Below are 13,775 nucleotides of genomic sequence, written 5' to 3'. Positions count from 1 at the left end.
AATATTGGACTGTTTTTCCGAATAAACTACTCCCTCTCCTCCCTCAAATCAAGCTGAAATTTTATTACCCAAATATTGAGTTGATTTAATTAATTTATGTTAAAAAAAAATGTATCTTTTTTACGCAACTAAATAAATGTTGAATTAACCTAACGTTTAGTTGAACGTATTAGACTAAATATTTTCATTTTTCAACAAATTCTTTTTCTCAGTACAGAATAAACAGCGAGACAACGCGTTATTAATCTTTAAACTGTAATATTTGAAAAAAATCACAAGTGATTTAAAATGCCAATGAGTAAAGAATTTAAACTTTAAAAAGTTAAAATAAAATAAAAAACAAATAAAGAGCAACAGGTTAAAATAAGAACAAAATAGAGTTTTGAAAAAATAAGTTAATCTAAAGGACAGCTCCCTGAAATAATAAGACTTCTTTAGAATAAACGGTCACCATAACTTGTGGTAAACAGCGATCTAATAATTATTATATTTCTACTATTTTTATAAGTTCTTTATAATAAAAAAATCTATATGAGATCGACGTTACAGTTTAAAGGTTAAAACATTTAAAATGAGAGATTTGCAACTAAAATGCAATAAAATTAAAAATCAAGGTCTACCTGAGCGAATTGCTTTTGGAAATAAATACCGACAATGTCCGGGTCACCGCGATACTCTGCACACTCTACTGCACTGATATATGTAGAAAGCACAGCGGCAGTATGTTCCACTATATATTTAATATAAAATATATATTTAATAGAAATTCACATGTTTCTTATATGCGATTTTAACTATACTCTCTAAATGCGCGCGCGAAATCAATGAAATCTTACTGTCAAGCAGTGTTATACTTATTATATGTATAATTACTGCTTCACTGAAAAAAGAAAAACGTTTTTGTAGTGTATTTCTTTCATAAACTAGAACATTTTTTTTTGCAAAATTTGAAAAGAAGAATTCAGCTAGTTTAGTAACCGAGTCATGCATTTTTAAACAAATTGGTAGTCAAATTTTTAATTGTTTATATCTCAATTATTTTTGCAATTAAAAAAATCTTTTGGCACAACTTTGTATCTCCTGGAACACTATCAACGTGCAAATTATTTTAACTTAATTTTACGTAAAAGTTAATTTTGAAAAGTATTACTTATATTAATTAGAAAATTTGTCGTAATTTTTAAAAATTACATTACTCTAATTAACAAGACAATTGCAATGTAGATTACCAAATAAATTTAATATTTGAAATTAAGTTTATATAGCAATATTATGTTTATATAGCACAAAGGAATACTGTTTTTTATATAAGAATGCATAAGAATGCATTCACTATCTTTCAGTGATAATACACCGATTTAGAGAGTACACAGGAAGAGAATAGTATTGCTAAGATATCTCGAAATTTAGCTAGATACAAATTTTAAAAATAATTTTGCTAAACCATCAAAATAATTATGTAAGACGCTAAGTATAACAAGCAAGGTTGCAAAATGTTTTGAAATTCTAAAACAGTTAAATTGAGTGTCTTACATAATTATTTTGATGACGTAACAAAAATTTTTTTCAGATCTGTATCTAGAGAAATTTTTAAATGATTTAGCAAGACTATCCTTTCATTGCATTAACTGTGACGTACAAGTTTTATTTGAACTTTAAGCGTTTAATTTGATCTTGACGTTTAAGCAAAAATGATTAGAGTAGCCAAATCAAAATAAATCTTATCTGTCAAAGATATAAATTAGGATGTGTTAATGTGATTTTATAAAAAAAGAAAAAAAGAAATTAACTCAAATATAAGTTGCGAACAGAACGGTTTTATTAAAATATATAAAAAAAATTATAATATAAAATATAAAAATTTTACATGCGTATCGGCTGAAATTGAGACTCATTGCACATCATCGATTAATACGATAAACATTGCCAAGTGCCTCAGTGGTCAAACTGGCTAAAACACCCGTACAGAATGTTGAAGGATCCAGATCCAAATTCTGGCCAAGATAAATTTTGCAATAAATTCTTTACAGTTTTCAGGAAGGGGGAAACAGCAGTGATGTTTGTAAGCATCAAAATTATAAAATTGATTAGCATTTAATTTTCATGATATTACATTTATGGATTCTTCTCTCTAAAAGCTGTTTTAAATCTGGAAATTATGACGCGCGCGGCGCGCGCAGTTTGGGGAATCTTATAAAAAAGAGAGTTTGTTTTATCTAAAAAAGAAATTATAATAGTACTAAAATTTGCTTTCGACCATTCTCGTTACATAAGTGTAAAGATACAGCCAGATCGGAATATAATTTTATCAGACTATTAAAATAATTATAGGATGTGTTTGAACACGAGGAGCAACACTGCAAAATTTTTTACAGCCTAGCAATCAAGTTAAACAACTTACATAATTATTTTGATGAGGTAATCAAATTATTTTCTGTATTTAGATAAATTTTTAGGGTAATTAAACAAAATTGTTTTTTTTCCGTAGAATTTTATTGAGTCCATTAAAAATAAATAAAATAAAATGTGGAAGTGCTTACGTAATTCTTCTCTCATTCGATCATTAAAGACTAGCACTCACCTAACGCGAGTAACATGACGATGACAGTTATGATTTTGAAACGAGTTGCGAGAGTGGTTCTCGAGATACGCCGATGTCTCGAGATGAATTCGCGTTCCAATTTCTCCCAAGTTAACGCCAAGCAAGGCCACTGCATCGCCAACCGTACGAACTGGATGGCGGTCACCAGGGCCGTGGCGTAGAAAACGAAACCCGCTAATATTTAAAATAAGATCGTTTAGAAACGAGAAAGCGGGCTCCTAAATCCCAAATGTCACTTATACTTGACGAGGATGACTTACTCATTTTCGCAGAATTTATCCCCGTATTGAGCAAACGCAGGATGTTGGTGATTGATATGAGGAGCACCCCCAGAAAAACGACCGCCGTGTACAAGATTTTCAGGCTGCGCCATGTAAATCTGCGAGATATTCGTGAGGCGAGATATTTGTAAGAACTCTGAGAGAGGGGGAGTGTTATAAAATTGAAGGAGCGAGTTGTTCGAGGTAAAGACTCAATTATGCAATCGCAAAGCGTTTCGCTTACCGAAGGTACGAAGCGTCCGGCTTATTGACACCGCACACCGGAAGCATGGAGAAGCATTGAGCCAGCATGATGATCGGTCTCATGGCCGCGTGCATACTGTCGGTGGAAGGATTGAAGACATCCGACGAGGACACGACGGGCGCTAACACTGAAAACCGTCACATCAACATGTTAAATTGATTTATAGATACGCAGTAAAAAATTCTTTGTGTTAAGATCGGTCAGTGTTAAAATTATTGAATTTTTAATATGCCAGGATATTAATTTAACGTGATATGATGTACTATTTGAGTAAATCATGCAATGAATAATATTGACATTTTTGTTTGAATTGATATTCAACACGCTTTAGTGTTAAAATAACACATTTTACGGATAAAAAATCGATAAATAACATAAAAAAAGTTGTAGTGTAAAAACCTAAATTTTCTAAGATAAAATGTAAGTTTTAACATATTGCAAATATTAATTTAGTGAAGAAATAAGCTTCTATAATTTATTTCCAAATTATCTGTGTCACCCCGATAGGACATTTATTAAATTATATGACAAAATCTTGCAATATAAATCTAAAAATTATAATTTGCAATTGTACTTATTTATAAAAATAAATATAGAAGTATTGACCTTTTATAAAATATTGATAACTCTTTGCGCAATTAATTTTGAAATAGTATTTCCGCAAAACTTTAACGATACGGTGAATCACCTCAATAATATACATTTGTAAAATTAAATTTAGAAATTGTTTAATAAATGAAAAAAATATTTTATTACGTGTAAAACATTTACAAAATTTGTAATAAAAGTATATGGTATTTTTAACTTGGTTGCTAAAATGTCAAAACTGCAACAACTTTATCATACTTGAATACTTTACATAATTATTTTGATGGCCCAACATAAAATTATTTTCTGATTTGTATCTAATTAAATTTTTATATGCTAAAGTAAAATTGCTATTTCCGTGCATAGGTATATACATATGTTCAACAAAAAGCATGATTATTCGTAAATTATAATGTAGAAGTGCTGCAGCGTGAAACATTATTATATTTAACATGATAATACATTTTAAATAAAAAATCAAACGGTTTCTTTAAATAATCGTAAAATACTTTGATTTCAAACTTAAATTTGTCTAATTTTTGTTAGAACAAGTAATTTTTGTTAAAAACAAATATTATTTAGAAAATTTATTTCGACAAAACTGTTGCGTTATGATCTTAGCACAATTATTGTAAAATTTTCCTCAATTTAAAACATTATTATTGTGCAATATTTGCACAATGTGCCTATCGGGGTAAAGTTTCTTCGTATTAATTTTTAACATGATATTTGTGTTACTTTCTAATATATTTTCATTTTGTGTTTAATTAACATTATTTAAGTGGACCATTTGAAACATGCAATTAAATTTAACACAAAAAAATTTTACTGTGAATATTTAGGTCGAGGCCGGAACTTACTTTCGGGCATCACGTCAGACTTCATGGAATCGAACCTGCTGTTGCGCAAATTGTTCTTGGGCGATCTGGAAAGAGTTCCTCTTACTTTTTATGAGCATATCAGCACGTTTCCACCACGTCGCGAGCCAATTTAATACATATAAATAATTCGCGATTCGCAATATACCCGCGATAGAACAAAAATATCTTTAAAAACGGACTACGTTTGATAAATAAAAATAAAACTTATATCCTTTCATAAGTTAGGAATATCTTATCGATCGTCGTACTTTCAGCGTGTTAATTAAAATGTAGATATTTAAGATGTAGATGTTATTATTCAATTTTATCACAGAAAGATAAAATCGGTTTCAGTGAAGTTTAAAAATTGTGGATACAGATGTGAAAATATTTTTGTGAGGCCATCGAAATAATTGCGGAGAACACTCAAATGCTAAAATGTCTAAACTTTTTGCAGCCTTGCTCATCACGCTTGAGCGTCTTATATACATAATTATTTTCAAATCTGTATTCAGCTAAATTTTTAGATATTTCAGCAAAATCGTTCGTTCCGTATTGAAGCAAGAAATAAAAATAATTATATTTAAATTTTTTTTCTATATTTTATATACATATATTATATTGAAAAAAGTTCAATATATTATATTAATTTATCATTTAATTATTATATATGTACACAGGGGATAGACAAAATAATGTGAACACCTGAGAGATACAATACTCATTTTATTAATTAGTGATTGATTCATATTAATCTCAACATTTAATATAGATTTTATTTTTTAAATAAGATCATACAATGCTTAAATAATCACTAATGCAATGTTATATCTTTTAACAGAATATCTTTTAAAAGTTATTACGGTATGCATAAGATGTATATATTGGAAGAGAAAATCTGTTTGCATTCTGCCCTACAAAACTGCTCGCATTAACTCGATGATATATAAAGTATCTACCGATGTAATTGGACAGTTACATGGGTCAGAAAAAATGTTAAAGTTTTGAAGGACGGATGCTAATTTTGGAAAACACAGTGTAAGAGGAGAACCTTTTCTTTTCAACATTAGTTCTGTAATCAATTAAAATATGTTCCGATAAAAGAATAATACATCATTCTATTGATGATGTATACTATTCTATTTAAATAATGTATGACTTTATTTCAACAAGGTTAGAATTTAAATTAAAGACAAATAGTAGATTAATCTTTTACTAAAAAATAAAAAGTAATGTATTTCTTATGTGTGTAAGTTCACATTATTTTGTTCATCCCATGTGTGTATATATATATATATGTGTGTGTGTGTGTGTGTGTGTGTATATATATATAATGTTATTAATATAATTTATATAATACGTATAAAACATTCCTTGGTAAATTATTATTTAATTCCATCCGTTTACAGAGGACATAAATTTTGATATCTCTCCCTACTAGTCCAGTTAACTTCGATTAATACTCATTTACACCAGATTAATCGAGCACGACTCTTTTTTTTTCTTCGGTGATTTATCACTCGGAAATACAAAACGCACCTTGCGCGAGGCACGCCACGATTTACGTTGTGCACAGAACACGCTCGCATGACGGACAGAAGATAAAACTCGTTATTTCAGAACTTTATCATACGGCGAGGTGGCAGGACGCCGGAGGGAGCTTTATAAACATCGCAGGTTCAATAAATGTCCACTTCGGACAGCCAGTGGAAACTCGGGGCTGCTGAGACCTCGTCCTCGACAGCGAGGCGCGAGAAACTCGCGCCCGAGCACGGGAAGGGAGAAGTACACGCTTCCGAGAAGCGAATCTGACGTCATTATCGCGTACAATACTGGAAAAAAATTTGATTTCCCTGTATGTGTCTAATTCTCGAGAATCAATCTTCCTTGAAGAACTGTCGTGTTAGATTTATCGACAGTGAAAAAAAAAATCTGACTTATTTTTCTTTTAATAATTTTGGAGATACACCGAAAAAAAAGTGTTTGATATACATGTGACTATAATTGCATGGTAAAATAATTATGATTAAGAATCTTTGTGTAGTTATACTGCTGCAATAACTTTGTGTTTATAGTTCTACTATAACATAATTTTACTATAATTGTCAACTTCAAGTTAATAATATAATTATTATATTTATAAAATTTTAAGTTACAAATGGTAACAAAAATAAAATATATATATTTTTATGTAGTAAATGCTGTTAGAATCATAGTAAATATAATTACTTTTTAAACATTCGCTTATTATTTCCTGTAAACATGAGTAATAGCTGCAATAATTTACATGATTAAAACAACTATGAATGTACAGTTGGCATAAAAAAAATGACTATGAATTATTGTTAAAATATGATAATTTTAAGCATTTTTTTCTCTCAGTGTGTAATAACAAGAATTGTCTCTCTCTTTCTCTCTCTCTCTCTCATGATATTTAAATTTCTATTTAAGGTTTTACAGTCTTTAAGCGTGAAAAAATTAATAAATTGAGAACTACTTTAAATAAAAATAAAAACAAAAATAAGTGAATATTTTTTTGAGTTTTAAGATAAAATTGGAAAAATCATACTAATTATTTTATTCAATAATAATTAATAAGAATGTTGTTCTTTATTTTAATACACTTGTTTACTCATCTCGTTTTTATTAAGCATATGCATATACATATACATGTGCCATTTATTAAGCATACATGAGCCATTCTTATACTTTATTTCTGCATAATAAAAGCAATAAAGAAATCTTTGACAGATATTACATTATTAAATTATTAAATAAAAAATTATTTAACATAATTACGTTGTCTGCATATTAAGTCGCCTGTTAAATAAGATTTTACATTAAAATAAGATAATATATTTTGCGTAAATATTTATATATCTTTCATAAAGAAATAATACAGTGAAAATAGACGCTCGTGTAATTGTGATAAGATCGTTAATGGGTGATTTTCAATTGCAATATCCCTAGACACTTTTGTGTACATGATGACACAAAAGTTGCGTTTTAATTGTCGTAATCATCGACACAACACTATTCATCTGCATTCAATCGGAGGGCTGCTAATCGGCTGTGTAAGCTAGTGTTTTCTAGTAACAATTAGTTAAAACTGTGACAGCTACAAATGAGATTGAAATAATGGAAACGCAGTTTCCTTCACTTCCAGGAATTAAAAAATGCTAAGGCATAAGAATTGTATTGAAAAATAATCCTAGCTTTATCCGAAATGTGCATAGCGTACACATTACTGGTTCACACTATGTTCGCAACATTATACTTTGCGCATTCTTGTGCAATAAGATGTATTAAGCAATTGGAAAGCACCCATTAATTAATCTGACGTCGTACTCAACAATCGATTACTCCAGGCTTAAGGCGAAATAAAAGACAATTGACAAGCCAGAACAAGATAGCTTCGGCACGTCAAACTTGCAATAGCTTGTAGTAATTTGTGCACTACGAGAAAAAAAATGATTAACTTGACCAAAGCTTTCAACTTAATTAAATTTTTTCAATTCAAGTATTTATGTATTTGACTTAAATAAATAGAATATTTGAATTTCAGTTTAGGTATTTATATAACTTAACTACATATATATTTATATATTTAATTTAAATATGTAGATACTTGAATTGAAGAAATTTATTCAAACTGAAAACTTTAGTCTAATTAATAATTTTTTTTTTCAATACATAATATATTGTATATTGTATATTGTTGTGTGTGTGTGTGTGTATATATATATATATATATATATACATATAGCTGGAAATAATTTAAATCGCAACATTTATTTTTATTTATTTGCAGTTATAAAATAACATATCTAATCACTATAATAATATATGTAATAAAATATAGGTATTATGATAATAAAGAAATCTACATATAACAATGTGTTAATATAAAAAAAATGACAAATAAAAGTAACGTTGTAACGTTCGTTTAATGAGAGAACAGATCACTCGCGATTAATTTCAACGTGGTTTTCGTGAATTGTATTAACTGAGAATGCTCGGATCATTAAATTGAAATGTTTACGTACAGTCGCCTTTATTGAAGAAAGGGCGTTTATTTGCGAATCATAATTGATAAATCGATTTTTATTATGCAGAGTGCTCGTTAAGCCAGGTTCACTCGATCTTGTCTTTCTTCAGAGTTTTATTATTGCTACTTTTGCCCTATTTAAATTGAATAAATTAAATCAATCGAACTGTCTTCAATCGAACGTTAAATAAAAGCGTTTAAGTAAAATATCACGCTTGAATGCTCGAGCGATGAATCTTAACTTACTGCTTATTCTGCTTGGAATAAAATAGCTCTTAAACCTTCCGCGAATCAGGTGGAAAAAATTAGCGTGACGAACCGTGTGAGGTATGGATATCCTAGGCTATCTCATGCTAAGTATTATGTATTAATTTAATACGACAGTAATTCCGACTATCATAACATCGATCTTTATTCTTCAAGGTATAAAAGTAAAACGGAATAAAAATAAAACAATAAAAAGAGAATAAACTCCTTAAACTTTTAGAACAAGAAAACAAATACTAAAAAGTTATAGGAGTTTAAATCTCTGGGGTATGCTACGTCGTCCACCTAGTTCATCGAAGGTTAAGGAGGTTCTCCACTAAAGGTGAAAGAGTGTCACACATGACATTTTATTTATATACATCTTCTGAAAAGGAGCTTTTGACGATGCCATCTTCAAAATAATACGTAATAAACAAAATATAAGTATACATAGCATAAATATAACAAAATAAATGTAATATTTACAATAATTATAAATAAAACAATAATTTATTATTTAAGATTTTAATATTTTTATAATATTGATAAATATCGATAAGAAAAAAATTAAAGAAAAATTGTTTATATAATAGTAATGATTTTGATCTAGTAACAAGTCGCTGCCAAATATCTACACTGGTGTGACGTTGTATAAAGAAAATTGTATAATTCATGAGCATCTCATATTCTTACACAAAAATAATACATTAAAACTTCATTATTTTAATTCCAAAATGTGGTTTCATACTTTCTTATAAATACAATTTTTCAAAATTCTCATATTTTGTTTACGATTAGATTATTTAAAATTCTCCTTGCCATAAGTTTTCTATAAGATATTATTTTAGAAAGTTATAGTTTAAGAAAACTACACAAATTTTAAAAAAATTAAAAATATTTAAAATTGTTTATATAAAATTATTCATAAACTTAATTGTTCTTAAAATTTTATAAAATTCATATGAGATTAATGAATTTTCTTAAGCACAATATTAAAATTCTTTCGAAATGCTATTTCTTATAGCAAAAGAAATGTATCGCACAATTCGGTAAATACAATTTATGTTACTTACTGAGTTTTAATCATGACAGGATACTTAGAGCTTCCAGCCGTCCATGCAGAACGAAGTGTATTCTTGGCATTACTTTTATCCTCACTCATCTCATTCATTATGCGTTAAAATTTTCCTATAATAGTAAACATTGCACGGTTTCATCAGAGTTACTCTGCGTAATTCTAACAAGTAACGTTTTTCAATGGGCCGCCTCCAATTTGACGCATATAGTGTTTTTATTTGGTAATTGCAACGTAGAAAAAGTATTATGTGCTAAATGGATTCAAAGTTATGTTGGATTGTTATTTTTCAGTAAAAATCGAAAAATCTGTAAATCCATTCTCATATAAGCCTCAAATCGAATAAACATCACTAATTTTAATTTTTCTTTTTACTATTCCTATTAATTACGATTTTAGAGAAAAATTTCAATTTTTATTGAATACAAAATATTTCATATTGATACCAAATAATGGACACACATGTATAGACTATAAAAGATTTTTTCGTCTAAAAAAATAAAAAAAAATGTTATCAATAGGCAATTATACCTTCTTGATAATTGATGCTTTACTACGAGAAGTCTATTGAACATAAAACTTCAAAAAAATTCTAACAACGTTCTTCTTTTTGCAGTTCTCACAGTAACTAGATACTTTCTTCAATCATATTGCTTATCTCATATTCCCTCGAAAAGCTTTTGTAAAAGAGCAAACATTAAAGTTTTATTTAAAAGTAAAGTAATATAAAATCTGATTGAAAAAGTAATAAAATATCATCTTACTTGTCCATTAGTCCATTACTCGGTATAAAATTTCTATGAAATACTTCAATAAAAAGATGAAATTTTTCTCCAAGATCACGATAAGGACGAAGAAAGATCTTAGTAATGTTCACTCAATTTATGGCTTGTATTTTATTTTCGCTGAGAAATAATTCACTACATTGTCAAAAATTGGCAGTAGAATTTAATGCAATGTAACAGAAGCAAATTTCAAGCACGTACATAAAAAAAAACATTTAAAGTTGTCAAAAATGCACTAAATTTCGTGCACATACTTTTCAATCATAAATACATTAAATTCAATGTTTAACTTAAAATACATTGAATTGCATAACATTTTTAACAGTGCACTTCAAATTCATTCGGCACACAATTCCTTTGCTACATGATTCTTCATTGCAAGTACTAAATAAAAAACACTTGAGTCAAATTAGGCGACCCAATGAAAAATATTATTTGTAAGGGTCGACGCATATTTTTATACAAGATTCTACGAACGAGTCGCTACGAGTAATCTCTAATTGCGATTACATTGAATCGAAGCAAGAAATGACTGCGACAATTCGACAAAAATTCTTTCACAGAGGAGAAAATCGAGGACGGGACCTGCGTGTATCGCGAAAAGCGACCGAGAGACAAAAGTTTACCTCATGTTTCCTGCAAAGTGCAAAAAAAAAATAGGATTACAAAGCATTGATAGGGGAATCCGTTTTGGGAATCAAGTTCTCATTCTACCGAGAAAAAAAATCGAGTTTGAAACCGGTTGTGTTTCGAAAAGTTAAAAACATCGCGCAAATCCGGACCGACGCTCAAAGCTCAAAAAGAAAGAAAGAAAGAAAGAAAGAAAGAAAGAAAGAAAGAAAGAAAGAAAGAAAGAAAGAAAGAAAGAAAGAAAGAAAGAAAGAAAGAAAGAAAGAAAGAAAGAAAGAAAGAAACAAAGAAAGAAAAAAGAGATAGATTATTGTTAACCCTTTCGATACTTTGCAAAAGAGCGACGAATCATTTCCAAAGCGCGGCGTTAACTTGCGTGATAAAATTTCGCAAATCTCTTTTAATTTACATGTTCTTTCACGAAGCGGGAGGGTACTTTAGTGCGCAGTAGGATGGAACAATGAGACGCGAGTCGGAAAACAATGTTGCCTGTCACAGTGCGCGTTCGAACGTACACTGACAGCCGTGGGGAAACCCCTAATAACTTATGCGCTTATTGTCTCTATCCTGCATGTAATCTTTGCTTGTACATGCAGGAGAAATAACAGCCTCCAGCGCGGCGACGGCGGCGGCGGCGGTTGTAGCAGTTCTCGCACCTGTGGGCGGCAATTTGACCTGACACGAGCCGCATGCATTGTCCCACGTAACAAAGAGGTACTCAACTTGTCATTCGCGATTTGCGTTTAGCATTTCTTCCCCTCAAAACTAAACGCGCGCTGGTTTCACGTATGCACTTCTGGCTCATCGTATTGGATATTCTTTTCTGCACGATTCCTTTTGTGCGACAGAATTTCCGAGGAAATCTCGAAGATTTCAAGCCGTAACAAATTTGACGGATAGAAGTCAGTGTGCATTTATATTCCGATCTCATCTGAATGAGATAGATGAAATCGTAGATGAAAATTAGGGTTGGATCTTTGAATACTCTCTCACGTGAGACAAAAGCCATTATATTATAATAAGCGTTCGTACGCCTATTGTAGCTTCACTCCGAGTGTTCGATAAAAATTATACGTTGATGATGATAGCCACTTCGCGGGAAATGTCAGGATTAGACGTGGAAAAGCGATTCTTTTTGCTCTGTTTACTTTCAACGCCTATGACGACCTATTATATACATCAAATGAGAGCGTGCATTCATCATACCTTTCACTCTCGCCTATCAAGAATGCACCTGTCGGAGTTCGCGAAACTGATAAGCGTTCAATATCAACACAAACATCGACCGCGGGTCTTGAAATTCTTAAACAATTGATATCCGGCAAATATTGATCAGCGTAATAAAATTGTTTCGCATTTCTCACTGTCAACGATGTGATTGTTTTAGCTGATTTGAAAATATAATTAAGGAATCGTGTTTGTTGAGAATTAACAATTAAGTCTACGACTTTATCAATTTGTCTATGGATGAATGGATTAACAACAAAATATATTGAAAAGCAGAGATATGAAGCTCGACCCAGCGAAAGCAATCAAAGTAAGAGAAAGTCAAATACAGCGGGCTGACACCGATGTTATTTGTACGTAATCTGCAGTTTATTTAAATCTAGGACTTTTCGGTTTTACATAATCATCCTCAACCAGTTTAAACAATTTTCAACTGATAATCAATGCATATATGAAACTTGAACAATTTTTGAATTTGTCTCTATATATATAATAACGTATACATTATTTATCTCTATAATAATGTATACATTATTTGAAAGAACTAATATGACAAACGACATATAAATAATAAATTAGAAATTCTTTTTATTTCTAATTTATTATTTATACGTCGTTTGTCATGTTAGTTCTTTCAAATAATGCAGAGACAAATTCGAAAATTGTTCAAGTTTCATATACGTATTAATTATCAGTTGAAAATTGTTTAAACTAGCTGAGGATGGTTATGTAAAACCGAAACGTTCTATATTTAAATAAACTACAGATTTTGTACGAATAACATCGGTGTCTGCCCACTGTATTTGACCGTCTCTTATTTTGATTGATATTGAAAAGCGATTATTTTTGCATTTAAAATTAAAGAAATTCAAGCTTGATGTAATGCTGATAATTTTTCTTATGAAAAATAAATTTTTCTGTGCCATATTCTATTCCTTTCTTCATCTTTCTCTTTCGATTGCTGAAAATATATAGTTAAAATTCTGAAATGGGATTTCCAAATCTGTAAAAGTAATACATACGAAAAGTTGTTACAAAATTATTGCATTTAATCAGTAAAACGGGACTAACTTTAGAATCCCTTCAATATAGAAAATTATCATAATATAAACATAAAGTTATAATTACCAACATTAGCAATAATAACTATAAAAATGGAGCTCTTAACTACAATTATTTTACCATGCAA

At 29.7% G+C, this 13,775-nt stretch overlaps 1 protein-coding gene across 4 annotated transcripts in view; it reads right to left on the bottom strand.

The window, feature by feature from the left end:
• Positions 1-13,026, bottom strand: part of LOC105196280 (gustatory receptor for sugar taste 64f) — a 28,767-nt gene extending 15,741 nt beyond the window's left edge. For 2 of the 4 annotated variants that reach the window (XM_039447878.1, XM_039447880.1), the window contains exons 1-6: positions 9,943-13,024; positions 4,576-4,640; positions 3,107-3,254; positions 2,863-2,981; positions 2,582-2,776; positions 621-730 (exon numbers count right to left, since the gene is read on the bottom strand). In XM_039447878.1, the coding sequence (XP_039303812.1) occupies positions 621-730; positions 2,582-2,776; positions 2,863-2,981; positions 3,107-3,254; positions 4,576-4,640; positions 9,943-10,040 (735 nt within the window). In that variant the 5' untranslated portion in view covers positions 10,041-13,024. Of the gene's footprint in view, positions 1-620; positions 731-2,581; positions 2,777-2,862; positions 2,982-3,106; positions 3,255-4,575; positions 4,641-6,114; positions 7,009-9,942 lie in introns of those variants that run through there. The other 2 variants (XM_026137072.2, XM_039447881.1) reach the window with 2 other exon arrangements.
• Between the last annotated feature and the right edge of the window lie 749 nt (positions 13,027-13,775).

Source organism: Solenopsis invicta, chromosome 4 (genome assembly GCF_016802725.1).
Source record: "Solenopsis invicta isolate M01_SB chromosome 4, UNIL_Sinv_3.0, whole genome shotgun sequence".
Taxonomy (NCBI): Eukaryota; Metazoa; Arthropoda; class Insecta; order Hymenoptera; family Formicidae; genus Solenopsis; species Solenopsis invicta.
Note: the sequence above shows the minus strand (reverse complement) of the source record. Positions and strands in the feature narration are given on the sequence as shown.